The 20,662-nt window shown below is 37.8% G+C and overlaps 2 protein-coding genes across 10 annotated transcripts in view; both read right to left on the reverse strand.

Moving 5' to 3' along the window:
• The window catches only part of LOC126374669 (potassium/sodium hyperpolarization-activated cyclic nucleotide-gated channel 2), a 317,872-nt gene that overhangs the window by 80,569 nt on the left and 216,641 nt on the right, over window positions 1-20,662 (reverse strand). Inside the window, exon 1 of one of the 9 annotated variants that reach the window (XM_050021376.1) lies at window positions 13,001-13,485. The exons of the other annotated variants lie outside the window; for them this stretch is intronic. Coding sequence (XP_049877333.1) covers window positions 13,001-13,073 — 73 coding nt within the window. The 5' untranslated portion in view covers window positions 13,074-13,485. Of the gene's footprint in view, window positions 1-13,000; window positions 13,486-20,662 lie in introns of those variants that run through there. 9 annotated transcript variants of the gene reach the window in all.
• LOC126374664 (GPI ethanolamine phosphate transferase 3) overlaps window positions 1-20,662 on the reverse strand; it is a 387,485-nt gene that overhangs the window by 31,363 nt on the left and 335,460 nt on the right. The window lies entirely within an intron of this gene.

Raw genomic sequence — 20,662 nt, forward strand, 5'->3', positions numbered from 1 at the left:
CGACCCGATTACCCTAGCCATAGAGGCAGCCAATCAGCTCGCGACACCAAACACTTCAGGACCCCGATACCGACCCCGCCGGCGTGGTCGACGATTTCCCTCATTCAGCGCTTATCGCTATCGACCCACTAGGGTCGATTAATTCTTTCAAATATTTTTCCTCTCAGACGACGCCCTGAGCCGAGGTTCGCGCCCAACTGGGCACCCTCAGGCCGGTTGTCTTAAACGTTGTACCGGGTGAGAGCCTTCAGCGCTCCCCATTTGTCCGGCCAAGTAGTTAATGCCATCTGCGGCAAATCTACATTAAGTCACGTCAAAAAAAAAAAAAAAAAAAAAAAAAAAAAAAAAAAAAAAAAAAAAAAAAAAGCTATACATTTATGTATTTTTTTTCATCGTATGAATTCTTTTTTGTGTTAAATTCGGACAGAAACAATGAAAACGGAAGTGTTTCGATTTTTTTGATGAGAAGTGTATATTTTTAAATCCTTAGGGTTAATAGACTACTCTGGGCGCCATCCCACTCGCGTCAGACAGAGTACTGCGGAGCGGACACAAGAGGCAAACCACTCCCCTGTTTTTCCCTAAAAAAGTAGCATGGAGAATGCTACACCGACAAGAGCGTGGCTCTTAAATTAGTGATAATGAGGTTTAAAAAGTGTTCAACAAATAAGGCCAAATCCATCCTAACGTCTAGACTGCAACTTTAAAACAAGACTTCTTCTATCGTGTGGGTTGTGAGGTGGATTACCAACCTAATCAACCCTGGTATCAGGGTTACTATTGAGCCGCCAAAGGCCCTTGACATGGCTCACCTTGACTTACTTAAATCAGTAAGTAGTAACCGGGACCAAGGACTTAACGAGCCTTCCGAAGCACGGATCATCTTACTTTCGGAGAATCAGGTGATCAGCCTGTTATGTCCTAACCAAACTAGGGATCACAAAGTGATATAGCTCTATGTCCGGGATTTGAACCCGGAACCTCCGGGTCGTGAGCCCGGTGCTCATACCACTGAACCACGGAGGCTGTTTTTAAAACAATAGGTATAGGTGCACTTGCAGGCTCAACAAGCGTCTCGTTTAAAATAATACCCGTTACCCCCCTCAGTTAAGGTGCAATTTGACAGGCGTAAGTGTAAAATGTGTCCGAGAATAGAAGTGAAGACGTCCGACAATTACTGGCCAATTGAGACAAAAGGATAATGTTTGGTCGCCGTGTCAAGGTTAGAACAGCCAATTGCAAATAAAATTGACATGCTAGATTTATGAATATGGCGGTATCAGGGTAACCACTAATGGATTCAAACATTCCTGAAAATTGGACCTTGGTCATCTAACACATGTATGGACGAAAGTCTGAAGCATCCTACATAAGCGCATTACTATATTCCAATTAGGGTAGTCAGAGGTACATCCTTCGCGAGATGAAGTAAGTACCCACACCTCACCGAGCTTTCTGCAAGACCAACGTAATAGGTAGTGAGCCGTATCGCCGTCTATAATGGTGTCTATACTGTCTTACGAGTAGATAAGTTAATAACTCATTGGTGCGAGTCCGATAATGGGTTCGAACCGGCGCTCCTCGTTTGAGAAACCAACCGGTGCATCACAGGACCACAGTAACTTATCCCAAAAAGTCGGCATTCAGCTAGTAAATAATTTGTACTGCCTTCTTAATTGTATGCAACATTGACCATCAATAGTATGTATGCAAATGGTCGCTCTTCTGAAGATTTGACAGGTCCGGTTTTTTACAGAAGCGACTGCGTCTGACCTTCCAACCTGCGAAGGGAAAACCAGCTCAATACAGGGTAGTTCACATACCTCCGAAAATGCATTTCTCGGGAATGTGGGTTTCCTCACGATGTTTTCCTTCACCGCCGAGCACATGATAATCATTTATGATCCAAACATGAATTCGAAAACAAATTCCACAATCATTGGTTTAGGCCTGTGCTGGATTCGAACTTGCGACCTCAAAGTGAGAGGCAAGCGTTCTACCAACTGAGCTACCACGGAGGTACAGTGTTACTTATAATATTATTATATACCAACACGAAAACTAACAATTCCCATGCGTAACATAAAAAAAATACAGCTTTGTGCAAATATTAATCGAACCGGCATCAAAATACAAACCTGTTCTGAATTTCCAACGCTATTTCAATATACTTTATTTACGTTTCGTATATAGGGGCAGAGTAAGTACATAATATATATTTTACCTTGTATAGCATACAAGTAAAAACTTATAGAATAGGTACCTAGTTTATGTATTGGCCGGAACATGATTATAGGAGTCGGCATATAATGCAAGTGTGCCGATCACAGTAGCCTGCTGCTGGGGCCGATTACTTAGTACCTAGCCCTTCTGATATCTCCCTGCCTGCATATAGATATTCACCTTTCGCTTAAATGACTCTCACTGTGAGATTGAATAGAATAGAATAGAAATAGTTTATTATAAAAGGACCCCACAAACAAAAAAAAGACAACAATTTCCACTAAAATAATTACAAAAAAGCAAGACGGATGTTTGTCGAAATGATCATAAGGTGGTGGTGGACGTCCTGAGATAAAAGGGTCTCACTCAGCACAAATCGCGGCGTGAACCAGGACGCTGATATTATACTCGCTCCTTGTTCGAGAGGTTTTTAACAGTGTAGTCTACGTCTTATGCTCCAGCATCGTCACAATTTTCAAAGCTCATATCCAAAGCTAAAAAAAAAGTTAGTTTCCCGCTTCCGAGCGCACCTGTCAACTAATGTCATTACGGTTTTTGTGCACCGGCGCGTCACTTCGCCTCCGTAAATAAACTAATTGAAAACCAATATTTAATACAAAAACATGATTGATATAGTGCGAAAAATCTGTTACTTACATAATCAAGTGCTTTTTTCTCTAAAAAAGCTAGAAACAGTACCAAAGAAAAAATGTGGATGACGACGAGCGTAAGTTCTTTTTGATAAAACAAAATGTGGATTAAACTGGTAAGTCTTAACATTATCCATCTACTAAAACAAGAGAAGATATAATTATGATCAATTCAATTTAATTCCTTTTATTGTCGAAAACAAATTACTTTTTTTGAGGTTATAATTTATAATCCTAACATTCGAAGAAGTAACTTAAGTTGGTACTTATTACTAATAAAAGTAACTAGTTTTATTAACATAAATAATAATATTAAAATTGTATCGTGTTATAACAGTGATTTAAAAGTTATACTTTATTCCGATGTTGATGTTGTTTAAATTCGCCTTATATAAGGCAGGCAAAGATCTGAGGACTATACAGTCTTGACTTTAGTAATTTAATATTCGAAAATCACGATCAAAATAGGCCTAAGCCTTGTCTTCAGTCCCTGATTGCCGCGTTTTTATTTTCAACTGTCAAAAAATTTTTTATTGTTTCTTTTTGTAATTCGTGTTCTTGGCTTATGTTGCGGTTGATAACTTACTATCAGCGAATGAAATGAGCAGTTTTATTATAAAACAAAGAGAACCAGTGAAATATAACCGCAGAATGGCATAGAAAAGTAAATAATTAACTCGGAAATAATTTGACAAGTTCAGATAATTAGATGACAGAAGCACTTCATGTTTACCCTGTTCATCAAGAAGTACCCATGACACAGTAGTACTCGATATCACAGAGGTCATCTACATCATTGGTAGACAAGATACATAACTTATTCAAGATAACACTTAAAACATTTAGAGAATTATAATTGGTTTACTACAGGATAACCATCCTTAAAAATGATATTATATATATCGAGGGTTGAAAGCCAAATGGGTTTAAGCGACATTTTGGGCGAAACTGACTTATATATATATTCGGAATCAGCGATTTTTTCCGCGTCGACTGATCTTGGTTTCAGATCAATCGAAGCTACTTTTTGGCGCTTCAACCAATTAGCACTTTGGGTACATTTTTAAAAACCCGTGTTTCAACCGACAAAAAAATGCACAAGATTCTGGGCGGGTGGCAAATCAGTCGTATTCCGGGATATGAGTCGGTCACATAAGCTGTTATGTCTTTTCATTTTCATGATTTGAAGTCTGTTAAAGCGTTTTCCCTGACAGTGTTTTGTTATAGATAAGTCGGTTAAATCATTTGTCCTTAGACGAAACGAAAATAGATTTGGCGCTTAAATCTTTTTGCTTTAATCCAGATTTTATAAATATTGTCGCTTCAACCGTTTTGCCTTCGACAGTTTAAAAGTAAAATTGGCACTTGAACTGTTTTGCCTTTACCGAAAATATTCATAGAATTTGACTTCAGCTATTTATGCTACATTTTTTTAATTTTTTTGTCGTATAAAACAACTATCATTTTCTTTTGAAAGGACTTAAAACGTTTTTCCAAAACAAAAAAGAAATAATGTTAACATTTCAGTCATCGCAATTTTGTATGAAACCTTGTGCCCGCATCACTTCAACATATCAAAATAAGTATGGGCAGGTCCTGGTTGGGCGGTTCACACAGCTAAAAATTACGATTGGGAAGACCGGGAGTGTGCGTGTCATCATGTCACCCAAGCCGTATCCGTTGATAGTGACTTCTATTTGTGTCTATCCCAAGTCGTTGTTGTGGTAGACTTTGACGTGGCTAGCGGAACCGAACTTCGAATTGAAGATCTGGTAACATGGCATACAATCAAGCTGGCCAGCCGAGTTTACCGTGTAATTGTAGGAAGGTTTCCGTTGAGTTTTCCGTATTTGGCGTCTTGGACTAAGATTTTCGAGGACTATATCACGCGCTATTCCAGGTTCAGACACACTCATCCCAACTATCAGTTGGCATGTTGAAAGCCACATGTTTGCGCTTGAGTACGTCTTTGTACCGCAGGTATTGTCCACCTTGTTTACAGTTCCTTCTAGACACCTCGAAATAGAAAACCTTTCTGTCATCCATTCGCATGACGTGACCGTACCATCGTAGGTGATGTTTTATGATGAGAGCTTCTATTCCGAATATGCCAGAACGACGTAATACTTCTGTTATTGGAAAACCATCTTGCCGCTTTATGCGAAGGATGGACCTTAGACATTTAAAGTGTTACGTATCAAGTACGCCGCTGAGACTTTGTACACTAATATTTTAAGTTTTCCAAAGGCTGCAACCGCACCTGTTATCCGGGCTGGCAACTTCGATGACTTTGGAGTCATTTCATATTTGAGAACCCAAATATTTTAATTTTGAAACTTCCTCCAGCTCAGCGCCATTTAAAGCAACATTGAAAGAAGCTACATCCCCGAAGCATCCTCTGGATGGTTATTTTAAAAGGGTTTTGCACAAAACTATAAATATTCTGGTGTATGACTTAATTGAATCGGCCATTCCTCGGCCAGTTTGGTTAACTGACGCATAGATGTGAGACGTGAGAGATCAAAAATGATCTTATTCATTTTAGCCTTAATTTCAATTAAGCTATAAATAACAATTCCACAGACTATCCCACTTATGCGTGATACAGAAGCGATATATAAAGAAAATAGACTAAGAACCATGGCTCCATGTGTTATGACATAGCCTTGTTTCGCGCCGTAGGTAACGACGAATAGCTCTGAAAAGTTCTGAAAGTTCTGTTCTGAAATCAAACTGTCGTCATCATGTCGTCATGATATTGTCGTATCAGGATAAGTCATAACTTTTCAGGACAATCTGTTTTCTTTAGAGCAATCCACAAGCCGCGTGAAGCCTCACGCAGCACATAACAAAGGCCGATGTTGTTCAAGCCTTTTGGCCTGAATCTGTTTAATAACAAAACCGTACCCCCATATCTCTGTCCGGACAAAATCATCATTGGGTTTCCGGAAGTACCATTTCTGCATCACGGGATAGAATAACGTTAAGGCTAAAATTTAATATCGATCGCCATCGACTCGCAAAGAGGAAGAAGGCTAAAATCATTCCAGCAGCTGACTCCCATATCTTCAGGATGAGTTTGTATAACCAGTTATTAATGTGTAGGCATTTATACAGTTCAGATGGTATTTTTGATGTGTTGGTATTCGTCATCCTTTTTAGCGCGGTAAGAAGTTCTTCAAAGGTCGGGGGTGCCGCTAGATCTTAAGCGAAACCCCCGACCTTGTTGTAAGAAACTCGACCGATATGTTGTAACAAACAAGTCACTATTGGGATTTAAGACATCGTTAAAATGTGTCCAAAGCGCTGCTAATAAGTCTTTCTGATCAGTGAGGCGTTGGGTCTTTTCCTTGTTGTAGATTGAAACTCTCTTCAAAGTTTGTGGCCGAAAACAGTCTTGAAGCTGTCGAAAATCTACCGGAACTGGATTGATAGGAATCAGCATAGAGCTGAATTTCACAAGCTTATTCCACCTGGCATTTGTTTTTGAGACATATGGTGACAGAAAAGCCCGCCTGTAGTTCCCCACGAGCTGATTTTCACGTTAGAACCATCGCACCAATCTTAGTTTTGCGGTCTGGTTTACCAACCAATAACTTCGGTAGAGCAGAGCACAGCTATAAAAATGCTCGGCAAAGGAACACCATCTATTTATTATTATTATCATCTATATTATCTCATCGACAGATGTGTCTGCTGCGATTTCCGACGTATCTCGGCTTTAAAAGCATGATCGAGTTCTGTTATTGTTTGTCAACTTCGACGGTATCTTATGGCCAGCTCGAAGTGGAGGTTTTAGGCGCAAATGTAACAGAAATTTTGATCAAACAAGTCGCTGATCTATCCACCCCTGGCCGCCTCTTAATATGAGAGCAATCACTGCAGTCTGTCCTAGTACCGCGTACCATCTAGTAGGAGCCAGTGCTTGGAACTTGCATCCAGCCACGTGGTCTTAAATTTTTCATATAAAATTTTTCATACAGTAAATCGGAATTTAAATTTTTCATACAGTAAATCGGAAACAGGTTGTGATAGTGAGATTAAACTCAGCACAGAGTATAAGCATATTAAGTCTTTTTCAAAGCTATTTGTTTCTTTTATTGCCCGCATTCAGTTGGTGACAGTCATCTGTCATCCGCCATCATACGCGGTTTACCATATACTTAAAAAGTTGAATTAAGCATGTGTAACAATATTTATGGTTATATTCTAGATCCTGTTTCTTAATTAAATCGATTTACTCATTATATCCGCCGTGATTTTTCCTAATATTGTAAGGTACAAATATCTGTAAATGCCTTGCCCGACTAAAATCTCTCCCAGGAAAAACGGCTAAAGGACCGACTTTATTTCCGATCTTACTAATATTTGGATTTCATACAATTGAAATTAGTAGCGGATGGTCACTTAAGATATTTTCCTTCCCTGTCATATAACCTTTTATGGAGGTTAAGCTGATTTGCCTCTAGTCTTCTTTTTTTAAGAAGTCGTTTAACTCATTTAGCTTTAGTCAAACTAATAAGTGAGAGGTCTCTTAAAGCATTTTGCTTTTAGCCAATATTTGGCTCTAGTGGATATCAACCGTTTTTCCTTCAACTGTAATTTAGTTCAATTGAGCCATTTTGTATTAAGCGACTTCTAAAATCTATAACTGATGTGTTTTTCGAACCAAATAAATACAAAATTGTGCAACGTTTAATTCAAAATAATTCTTAGCATTTTGAACACTTTTGATTCAGTAGTTTTTTTTATATGAATTTTTTTCGAAAAAATAAAACTTTAAATGGCTCTCCTGTAAAGTTCACAAAATGTCGCTTAAACCCATTTGCCTTTCAACCCTCGATATTATAACAGTACATAATCCCTTCTCACAGTCTCTGTTAAGTGGTGTTAATAATGTTATCTTCTCCGAATGATACTTACAATATAAGATGATGATAATATACCCTAACAATAAAAACAGAAAGAGTGTTAAGAGAGTACAGGCAAAAGATAGCCTTATTATAGTAAGCAATTTCTTCCAAATTACTCTAATCTTATTATAATTCAAGCTTCCAACGTATGGGTGATGATTATTGGTACCAACCTAACCAACAAGAGAACACCACTTGGAGAGTCACCTAGTTAAGCACTAGTAGTGAACTGTCTGACTAGAGAATAGACAGACTATTTGTTTCCTTTTAGAGCTATCACAATAGAGGATAGACAATGGACTTGATGTATCAACCCTATTAACATAAAAATCAACCACTAAGACTGTTGCAAAGCGCAAATATACCTATGCCTTATTTTAATACCTAGAGCTATCATTTAGCGGATGGACAGTGGACTTGATGGTACCAACTTAATGTACATAAGAGCTATCACTAGGAAGTTTGCCATTGCTAAGCGCTAATATACCTATTTTACATTTCCATACCTAGAGCTATCACTTAGAGGATAGACAATGGACTTAAAGGCACAATGCACATAAGAGCTACCACTAGGAAGGTCGCCACTGACAAGCGTTAACATACCTATTTGTCATTTCCATACCTAGAGATATCACTTAGAGGATAGACAATATACTTGAAGGTATCAATGTAATGAACATAAGAGTTACCACTAGGAAGGTCGCCACTGACAAGCGCTAACATACCTATTTCTCATTTCCATACTTAGAGCTATCACTTAGAGGATAGACAATGGACTTGATGGTATCAACCTAATTAACAAAAGATCTAGCACCAGGAAGGTCGCCATTGCCAAGCGCTAATATACCTATTTATCATTTCCATGCCTAGAGCTATCACTTAGAGGATAGACAATGGACTTGAAGGTATCAACACAATGAATGTAAGAGCTACCACTAAGAAAGTCGCCATTGACAAGCGCTAACATACCTATTTCTCATTTCCATACTTAGAGCTATCACTTAGAGGATAGACAATGGACTTGATGGTATGAACCCTATTAACATAAGAGCTACCACGATTATGGTCGGCATTGGCAAGCGCTATATACCTATTTCTCATTTCCATACTTAGAGCTATCACTTAGAGGATAGACAATGGACTTTATGGTATGAACCCTATTAATATAAGAGCTACCACGATTATGGTCGGCATTAGCAAGCGCTATATACCTATTTCTCATTTCCATACTTAGAGCTATCACTTAGAGGATAGACAATGGACTTTATGGTATGAACCCTATTAATATAAGAGCTACCACGATTATGGTCGGTATTAGCAAGCGCTATATACCTATTTCTCATTTCCATACCTAGAGCTATCACTTAGAGGATAGAAAATGGACTTGATGGTATCAACTCAAATAACATAAAGCTACCACTACAAGTATCGCCTTTTGCTAAACGCTAGTAGATAGCAAGAACATAGACCAACTATTTTTATACTTTTATTTCCATGTTTAGTTTGTCACTTGAGGAATCGAAGATAAACCATTGAATTGTCGGGGCTTACCTACCCATGTTGAAACTCAAGATTAGACTAATGCTGAGAAACAATAGACTATTATGTCAAATTGATTATTATAAAATGATGAGAGTACAAATTCTGAAGAAATAACCGACAATTCAAAACCTAAAAGCCTCTGTTCTATTAATCAACCTCATCATCACAGGCCTTTACATCTTTATCAGATGATTCAACTGTGCTAGAAATCAAAGTATTAATAGTATGTAATGTCAGAGATTACTTTCAAAAGAGATAACTGTACACAAGACATGGTTAGAGAATACTGCTATTAAATTCTTTCAACCAACATCATAAAATTCAAATAGCACATAAATAATAATGAATAACATTGCCCGAAGAGTGAGTAAACGAGATAGCAACAGGATCTGTGGAACAGAGACAACAGTATCAGCAGGCAGCCCCACAGCCAACAGCATGAACAGAAAGACCACAAGGAACAGTATCAGCAGGCCGCCCCACAGCCAGCAATAAAAGCAGTGATGCAACCAGTCATGATCAGCAGTGCCATAACCAGCAGTACCAGCAGCCCTACAGCCAGCCCAGACAGGTAGCAGAGCTACAACCAGATGTATTAGCAGTCCCACAGCCATTAGTATCAACAGTGGCCCAGGCAGCAAGGCCGTTTAAGAATAGTACCTCATGAGGAGGAAGAATTCCCTATAAAGTTATAATGGGAAAATTTGTACAAGCAAATATACCTACCTTTATGATATTTACTTTTTCAAAATTCTGGTAAAATTAATTCCGAATGTCTATCACTAAAAGTTTTAGCATTATCATTAAGACATGGGATTCAAATCCTGTCTTTGTTAATCAGGAATAACAATACTAATCTCAGTATAAATTGAGGTACCTACCTGATAATATTATAACTTCAATGAAAATTTCCTTCAAGTATTACATTCGAAATTGTAAAATATTGATACCTAGTTCGGTTAGATAGAATAGTTCCCCTTTTTATTATTAACTCATAGGTGAAAAGGAAGGAAAAATAGTTCATTATTAACATATAACTTACATCACCATTAGCGTTTTCTCTAAATTATGTTGTTGTAGATTTATTATGTTGTTGCTGATCAGCCCAAAACACAGTTTACAATTAATATAAAAATTACAACAATAATGTCCCTCCACTTAATCAATCGGAACCAAACTGCAGTGGAGAAGTAACAATAATATTTTCATGATAAATATATGTTTATCCTATTTTTCCAGTAAATAATAGGACGTTACTATTACTGTCCTAAAAACAAATTGAATGAAAGAGATAGCTGCGTAAACAATGTTATGTGTGTTAATGTGTTGTGTGTACGTTGTTCTATCATCTGATTGGTGGGTGAAAGGTTGCATAGAGGAATAGGAAAAAAATCCACAACAAGTTTTATTTATTATTACCACATAAAAAATTATACTAAATGTTATTACCAAGCCCATATGGTCGATATTAGGTAATACACAATAACGTGGGCTCAGGTAATCTATTTTAATAAAAACAAAATCTTAATTATTCCGAAGATAATTATCACACAAGTACATAATGTAAATGCACTTCCCCTCTTTATACTTTCAGCCTCATTTAACAATATCTTATAATAAAGAGGAAAGTTTAGTTCAGTGGTTCTGAATATTTTAATGAAAAAGGTCATTTGAATAAATGTATCGAAATTCTTACTTGCACTTATATTTGTATTTTCTCTAATCAATTTGACATGTTGTCTTAGGATTCATTTAACTACTCAATGTCGACAACAATTGCCAACTTAGCACAGGATGTTACAATCAATCTTGTGTCTGGGTGCCCTCGTCATTACCCGTTCTTCTTTATGTATTTCTTCTTCTTTTATGTATGTAAACAAATAATGTGTAACTTTGATAATTATTGTAGCCCTTGGTGTGCCAATGAAAAATGAGTGTTATACTATATGATGAAGTCTCACAGTCCTTTCGACTATAACTATCGTTGTTGTTCAAGAGCTTCGGAAATGTGCTCTATGGTGAGGTCCCTGTGAGGCTCTTATAGCCAATCTTGATGTTGAGCTCCATCAGAAATTTATTCTTGTGTAGTTATTTTGTTGTGAAATTGATAGTAATGTGAAATAGGTATTTAATGTACTTGCTCAACTTCAACTTTATTATTTAGAACTATGTATCTATTCTAGTACAGTATAGTATAACCATATATAACATACATAATATCGATTCCATTCTTGAGAACTGGTGAAACTTGTTTAGCGAACAGTTATTATTCTTATTGTTTTTTACATGATAATATCAAAACGTTTGGTGGAACGCAGCGCTGAGTTTATCAGGAGACGGCTGTGCCTCTGACTGCCTTTATTGGGATTAAAGTCATGGGCAGCTTAATTAGCTTTTGTGATAACAATGTATGTACTTTATTCATTAATGAATAATCATATTATTGGTACTCGTTTCAATTTAAATGTTTCATTCCCAACTAAACTTTGAACATCTACACTGTTAAAAACCTCTCGAACAAGGAGCGAGTATAATTATGAGATTAAACGAACTTACCTGTAAGTGAAGTTCTATCTCAATTATACGAAGCTCCTTGTTCGAGAGGACTCCCTCCCTTCAATTTTAATATCCCGCCCTAAAGCTTCCACAGGTGATGGAGTTGTCCATGAAACATGCTTTAAACATAATGACATTAGTTGACAGCTGCGTTCAGGAAGCGGGAAACTAACTTTTTTTTTTAGCTTTGGATATGAGCTTTGAAAATTGTGACGATGCTGGAGCATAAGACGTAGACTACACTGTTAAAAACCTCTCGAACAAGGAGCTTCGTATAATTGAGATAGAACTTCACTTACAGGTAAGTTCGTTTAATCTCATAATTATGTGGACCCTATTGGGTGACGCACGAACATCGTGTTCCATAAACATGTGTTCAGGTTCGAAACCTAGCACGGCGCTAAAGCAATGGTTTTCGAATTCGTGTTTGGAATATAAGGAAACCATCGAGAGGAAACCCCCCTTCACGTGAATTGCGTTTCGGAAGCATGTGACCTAAGCTGTATTGGGCTGTTTTTTACTTAGTGGATTGGGTCAAACAGTCAGCTTCTCTAAAATCCGGACCTGTTAAATCTTCAGGTTAGGTAAGTGGACCCCGTAGAACCGGAGTGACGGATAACAGACTGTCAAAATTTAAAGGTACAGTTAAATTATAACTGTGTGTACTTATTGTCACAAAATAAGATATTAAGTCTTAATATTTAACCATAAAAAGAACATATTGTCAGTACCTATTTTTTTTCTGACTGGAAAGTTCTTAATTTAACAAACGATTCCGAGAGTTGTTTTACGAGCGTTCATAATTTGTGCAGTATATTTTAAAAGTAACTTTGTAAAGTTTTGAATGGAATTTTTGCACCTATGCAATATTTACTGGCATTAAATCTTTAATTCTAAGAATCGTAGAAAGTCGCAACGAAAGAGAGAGTGACAGCTGTTTATGCGGGTAGGTATTACCTACCAAAAGATTATGCAACTGCTAATTTCAAAAAACATACAGAGTCTCAAATAAGGATATTCAAAGGGTACATGTAGTTAATTTGTTACGATAAAACTCGTATCGGCTAAACGCTCTTGCGCATAAAAAATCATGAAAACGAACTATTGAATACTCACTTTCTCTGGCAAGTCCGCATGTGTACTTCCTCAACTTGTAAAACAAGTAGTTAGTGAACCTCGCACAACACATATTGAATGAGTTTTAAAAGCGACAGATTAAAAAAATACAGATGGTAATGTCATTTTGATGAGTTAGCTGCGCGACGCGGGCGTGTGTGGGCGCACGGACGTTCGATCCTCACACATAGCACGGAACAATTGAGAGCTAGGCCTGATTGAACTTACGATACAGCGACCCGCCCCGAAATGTGCACCACTCACTGAACTCAACGACTCTACCATTCATCGCCCGCTCGCTTTTTTTACATCTGACCGTCAAACCATCACTGTCACATGTGGTATTATTATTTGTGTTCACTGTCCAACTCGAACACGTGTTTGTGTTTCGATATTTGGTTCAAAAGTCCCCACACATGTTCACTCCAACAATACGCAGTATTGTTGCGAGCAGCCAAGCGGCCGGGCCCGCTCCGCGTTATGCACTGATATATTTCTGCTACGACTACCAATTAATGTCAATGACTGACGAAACAAAACAGATCAGTGTTTCTCAGTCAATAATTGCCTGTACAGAGGTATAACTAGTTGTGTACGATGGCATTTATGGCTCTTTGTTATTATAATTGTAGGTGCTGTGATGGTTACTGCAACGTGAATGAATAAGCACGGAAGAAAATTGAACGGATTAATTGATATTTCGTCAGTAAAGTGTTTGTAAAGTTGCTAAAACAATAACAAGAAATGTCTGTAATTATTCCGGCAATTAAAGTGTACATCATTAATTAAAAATATTAATGTTTCCGATTTTATTAGTTTATTCGTAAATGAATAAATTCATCGTTTCTGACATAGGAAATAATAAACCAAAGTTGCAAGTTCTGTTGTTGTTTTGAGTGACGGTGCCCATCCGAGAAATTCCCAGGGCCAGGATTATTGTAATGAATAACTTGGTCTTGTTTGTCGAAACCATTACAATTTACAATATTAGTTTATTATCATTCTTTCAATTGGATGCCCCCGGTACCGACTCCGCCGGCGTGGTCAACGATTTCCCTCATTCAGCGCTTATCGCTATCGACCCACTAGGGTCGATTAATTCTTGTAAATATTCTTCCTCTCAGACGACGCCCTGAGCCGAGGTCGCGCCCAACTGGGCACCCTCAGGCCTGTTGTCTTAAATTTTGTATCGGGTGAGAGCCCTCAGCGCTCCCCATTTGTCCGGCCATCTGCGGCAAATCTACAAAAGTCAAGCCAAAAGAAAAAAACAAAAAAAAATGTTTGTTATGCGCGAGGGGAATTACGAAAGTAACTGATTGTCAAAAACATTTGACTAAGAAGTTAATCAGTTTTGAGTGCGAAGGAATGATGCTTTTTCCTGCTTTTAAACTTGCCTTGGATTATATACTTGACCGGAAAAAAGATAATCATGCGCCTAGTATGGATAATGGTCAACAGTACGGTGATAGCTGATCAGCCCATTGCGCATTGATAGTTCATCGTGTTATATTTTTTTTATTGTAGATTTGCCGCAGATGGCATTAAATACTTGGCGGACAAATGGGGAGCGCTGAAGGCTCTCACCCGGTACAACGTTTAAGACAACAGGCCTGAGGGTGCCCAGTTGGGCGCGAACCTCGACTCACGTCTGAGAGGAAAATATTTCAAAGAATCAATCGACCCTAGTGCGTCGATAGCGATAAGCGCTGATTGAGGGAAATCGTCGACAACGCCGGCGGGGTCGGTATCGGGGTCTTGAAGTGTTTGGTGTCGCGAGCTGATTGGCTGCCTCTATGGCTGGAGATCGTGTTACAAAGGACATAAACCCTTTGTCGGATTTAACGATATGTTCAGTAATATAAAGATGGTTATAAAAACTATTTACTATAGAAGTGGATAAAACGAACGGAGCGATTTATTAAACGGTCCTTTATTTAACTTATACGTAATTAAAAAGGACGGTTCGAAATTATCTTTCTAGTTTTTCAAGCGTGAAAAAGTCGAGGGAACAATTGACAGTTGCGAAATATTATGAATTAAGCGTTTATTTTTCTGAATATTATAATTATCTGTCACTTGCATTACTTGTGATAAACTTGAGGTTAGCCAAAATTTAAATTAAGTTGGTCTGAAAAATGATGATAATTATAACTTATAAGTATTTGGTAATAGCATATTATAGCCCATTGGTAATTATAACACGTACTTATAAGATTTTTAACAAAAAGCATGAGTATTTGACCACGTTTTTTCTCTTCTCTTCTATCATGGTGGTATGTGAGGTGGACTATCCCCATCCACCCTGGTCACGCCGTTGCGTAAAAGGCCCCTGATATGACTCATGGAACGACTTACATCGAACAACCAGAAAGCACCACGTTTATTTATGACGTCTAAGGTTCACAAAGTGATTTTTGTGATTTGTCCCCACCGGAATTCGAACACTGGACCTCCGGATCGTGAGCACAACGCTCAGCCACTGGAAAACGGAGCCAGTATATCCAACAGTAAGTTTTGCGTAATGGTTAACAATGGGTTGAATCATACGGTCACCGCACCGTGAGAAGTTTTCTTTAGTCAAACAGGTAAATAATAGTTTAATCCCATATCACTTGTAGGTGTAAGTAATTATCTTTTATCTGCAAACAGTGTACTTATTAATATTTTGCTTCTACAGTTAAAATAATGTTAGTGGATAAGAGTGAAAAAAAAAAACAAAAAATAATATACAGGGTGTTAGTGACATAATAACAAAAACTTTGAGGGATGATTCAGACCATGATTCTGCGTTGACATCAAGTGGAATTTTCCGTCGCAAAAGTATAGAATTTTCACAAACACCCTGTATAATTAAAACACATAGTAACGGGTTCTTACCGCGTTTAAATGGAGATGGAACAATGTATAAACAACCCTGTATAATATAATAACATAATTAAGTATGTTATACAATATATATTTTATACTAATTAATGTCTATTATAACCAAAGGTTGCCTGACAGAGATTGCTACTTAGAAAAAAGGCCGTCTCTTGTACTTATTGGTACTCTTCATTTCACTTTTTTATGTGACTTATTGTTGTGTGTTGAGAATTTTGTTAGAGGTATACGACCCGAAGCAAACCGATACCCGCCGCATCTCTAGTAAGGTATATCATGAAACCTCCCTATTTATAAATATATTACTTATATGAGAAAATATGGAGAGAACAGAAAGATGCTAATTGTCGTCGTAAAGTGCAAATAATGTTTAAGATACTAATTGTCTAATCATAATTATGAATAGGTAATTGTTTCTGTGTTTTACGAGCAAATCGACGTCCAAACAAGTAATAAAACATTTGCTGCTGGGGCACGGGCCTTCCCCATGGATGGATAGGGAGATCGGGCCTTAAACCACCACACGGCCCCAGTGCGGATTGGTGGTTATTAACGACTGCTAATGCAGCCGGGACCAACGGCTTAACGTGCCTTCCGAAGCACGGAGGAGCTCGAGATGAAAATTTTTTTTTTGTGGTCACCCATCCTATGACCGGTCTTTGCGAAAGTTGCTTTACTTCAACAATCGCAGACCGAGCGCGTTTACCGCTGCGCCACCGAGCTCCTCAGTAAAACATTTATAACCTGCTAATCCAAGGATAAATTACTCCATAATCGATAGGTAAATGAATAGAAATATAAGTACCAATGAATCTGCAACATCGCGCATCGTTTAAATCTTACGATTATGGTTCCTATTCCTAGTAGTGTTGTACTGGCTTTTACCGACTAATCGACTAGTCGTTCACGACTGGGTTCCGATTGCCGACTAGGCTATTTGGTCAATGGTAAAAATGTGGTAAGAATACATACTATTTTTAATCGATTATAGTCGCTTATTTTTCTATAAACCTTATGTCGACTATTCAACAATTTATAGCTAGTCGATTTACCGTAACGACTAGCCGGGACATCTCTATTATTAGTCATTGTATGCATCGCAAATCAATAAACAATGGAGCGTTAAGTGTATGCAGTAACTTATTGAATGGCTTTACTTTTATGTACAATTATCTACTACAAGAATTATCACTAATTATTACTTCTGTCACTTGCAATATCGGTCAATTATGTCTTGCCTTGTCGTGCTAATGTCAAGGTTGTTTTGGTTTGCTACGACTGAGAAGTAAGTAGATTATGTATGGTTTTGTTTGTGAAATGTACGGTCACGAGCATTAATATGTATTTTATGTATACACTTTGGTACCATGCTACATTAACTTTTTTGACAAATTGAACTGTAAGTCTCACTAAATGTCAAATATGTTAGTGCGATAGAGTCCCCAAGGTGGGAATGTATCCACGCAATATAATGATATTGCTCATGACTGTACACGCTCTTTTAGGATGATTCCAACCGCTACGTTACATACCTGTCATATATTTCAATACGATTAATAGAAAAGTGACGAGAAATTGTCGGCCTAAAAAACAAGTGAACGCAAATTTGATCTTGTTCTTAAAAGTAAAAGTAATAACATGGGTTATATCAGCTTTAAAATCAGTCGTTTCCTTTCCTTTCCGGCGTTTGAATTTGGAACAGCAATAAGTATTCGCAGAAGTGAAATCCAGCCAAGTAGTTAAAGCCATTTGCGGCAAATCTACAATAAGTCACGTCAAAAAAAAAAAAAAAAGTAGTGAAAAAATTGCGTGTGGTGAAGTCCCATTCCCTTTCTGTCGATGAGAGGATTCCTTTGTTGGGCAGTGCTATGTTTATAAATATGCTGTTTATTAATGATATAAATAAAATATAAATACAATAATATTTTAAAAACCATTATCAAAACTTCAATAGTGTTTGTCAAACATACCCCCCATCATTATTCTCTACATGCTAAACATTTATTATGTTATAAAAGGGCAATTAATCCTCGTTACCTGCCCGGTGTTATTCTTACAAACATATTCAGTATTAAGGTGGTGACTGGGCAAACTGCTCTATTGTGGCCTGCCCACATCTCCCTAATGAATGAGGCATTAAGTCTGACAAAGGTCACCATTAATGAACGATACACCTCTTTGTAGACATAATTAGGTTTGGTTTCTCTATGTCGTCCGCTTCACCGTTACATTGAAAGAGAGCTTTTTACCAAATTTTGTTTTGCCTTATTTAAAAACGACCTGCGGGTTTCCTAAATGCGAACAGTAATTTACGAATCAAAGTAAACGGTTGTCATTATACTTTGATTCTTCATCATCAGCCCATTAACGTCCCCACTGCTGGGGCACGGGCCTTCCTTATGGATGGATAGGGAGATCGGGCCTTAAACCATCACGCGGGCCCAGTGCGGATTGATGGTTATTAACGACTGCCAATGCAGCCGGGACCAACGGCTTAACGTGCCTTCCGAAGCACGGAGGAGCTCGTGATGAAAACTTTTTTTTTGTGGTCACCCATCCGGCCTTTGCGAAAGTTGCTTTACTTCAACAATCGCAGACCGAGCGCGTTAACCGCTGCCACCGAGCTCCTCTGATTCTTAAATTACTATAAGTACAGTAAACATGACATAACATATGCTCATACATAGTATAAACAGCCTATATACGTCCCACTGTTGGGCACAGGCCTCCCCTCAATCAACCGGTGGGGGTAGTAACAAGTGACGATGTGGTCGTAACATAAGCTCATTGCAAGTAATGTCCTAACCAAACTAGGGACCACAAAGTAATTTTTGTGGTATGTTCCCACCGGGAATCGAACCTGGGACTTCCGGATCGTGGGCCGAACGCTCGTTCCCACCCTGAATTATAAACATAAGTGTATTTAAAGCATTTCTCAGCTACTGGATGAACCAGACTTTAATTTTGCTGTGCTTTTGTTTGAAGATTTCTGTACCTTTTTTTACATGTGTTATTATAATATATTGGAATTGTTCTACGTTTTAGAAATCCCCTCTCTTGACCTATTGCCTATATTGCTTAACAGTCAAACAGCTTTTAAACTGGGAGTCTTCAAGGCTAGAGTGAATAGGCATTTGCTAGGTAACCGTGATCCACCAAAGACTACAACGTTACTTACAATCGGGACAGATTGCGGTCAAACGCAACCTATTTTATTTAAAAAAAATAAATAAAAAAAGTAAACAGTCAACTGCTTGTTTTTGTTACATATTTAATTTAACAGTGTTCATAAAAAGGTGACAGTTAAATTGTCGCATGACGCTATAGTTTCAATAATAGAGTTCTTTTGATTTGTCCTTGATCAATTAACTGGTTGTAAACTGAATAATCAAGTTATTAATGTAATTATTGTTCTGCTAAGTACTTTGTTGTTAAGAAGTTACCTTGCAATACCGGATGGGCAAAGGGGGATGCGAAATGGGGTGGCATATAAATAAGTATAAATTACGATGGATAGTCCAATCGGTATTGACATACGGTGATAAGGCGCACCTCCTATCACAATGGTCTAACAGAAAGCTCGGTGAGGTGTGGGTACTTAGTTCACCTTGCGATGGGTGTACCTCTGACTTCCCCAATTGGGATATAACGGATAACGGCCTCCGTGGTCCAGTGGTTGAGCGTTGGGTTCACGATCCGGAGGTCCCGGGTTCGAATCCCGGTAGGGACATATCACATAAATCACTTTGTGATCCCTAGTTTGGTTAGGGCATTACAGGCTGATCACCTGGTTGTCCGAAAGTAAGATGATCCGTGCTTCGAACGGCACGTTAAGCCGTTGGTCCCGATTACTATTTACTGATGTGAGTGAGTAATCGTTGCATGAGGCATGTCAGGGGCCTTTGGCGGCTCAATCATGACCCTGACACCAGGGTTGATGAGGCTGGTATTTCACCTCACAATCCACACGATAAGAAGAAGAAGACGCAGTAAAAGTATAGTTATGTATATGTACATCAATGCACTAAACAGTCTCAGTAAATATTACCAGCGCATGGAAAGTATGTGTTCAACACATTCGCCAGATATCTACGCAACGTTTATTTAACCTTTGTGGAATTGTACCATATTATGTAATGTCTGAATTCTTATTTTGATAAAGTTTTTGACTGTAATTTATGGGTTTTGTATGCTTGAAAATAAATGATTTACTTACTATTATAATATTATTGTTACGGCATAGCAGTCAATTATTATGAAAAGGTATTTGATGATTGAAATTCGTTACACTGTTTCATACTTAATACGTTAGGCATCATGACAACAGTAGATTTCAAACTTGCGCTTACGAGAATTCGCATAGCGTTGAGTTAACTTGTGTAGGAAGGACTCGATCCGCGAGTCATTTTATACTGGATTTACGTATTTAAAATGAATTTGTATGTTTATTATTCGGTCGTCAAATGGAAAATAAAATTTTAAAAAGTTACATCGTTCCACACAGATTTGTCAAATATTTCTATGTCAAAAGTCGTTAGGTATAATGAAACTGGAAGTATGAGCTGTGTTGGACGCTGTACGGATAATAATATATTTGTGTTTCTGTTCTGTCCACTGTGCAATGAATTATTTAATAAATAAATAAATAAACAGATAATATGTGGACGTGGATGCAAATTGTATCAGTTTCTACAATACTTAGTTGTTGTTGATGTTTACTGTGATGTAATAAACATGTTAAAATAAAATAAACCTATATATTTACGTCGTAAGATACGAACA

The sequence above is a fragment of the Pectinophora gossypiella genome, chromosome 17, assembly GCF_024362695.1.
Source record: "Pectinophora gossypiella chromosome 17, ilPecGoss1.1, whole genome shotgun sequence".
Classification (NCBI taxonomy): domain Eukaryota; kingdom Metazoa; phylum Arthropoda; class Insecta; order Lepidoptera; family Gelechiidae; genus Pectinophora; species Pectinophora gossypiella.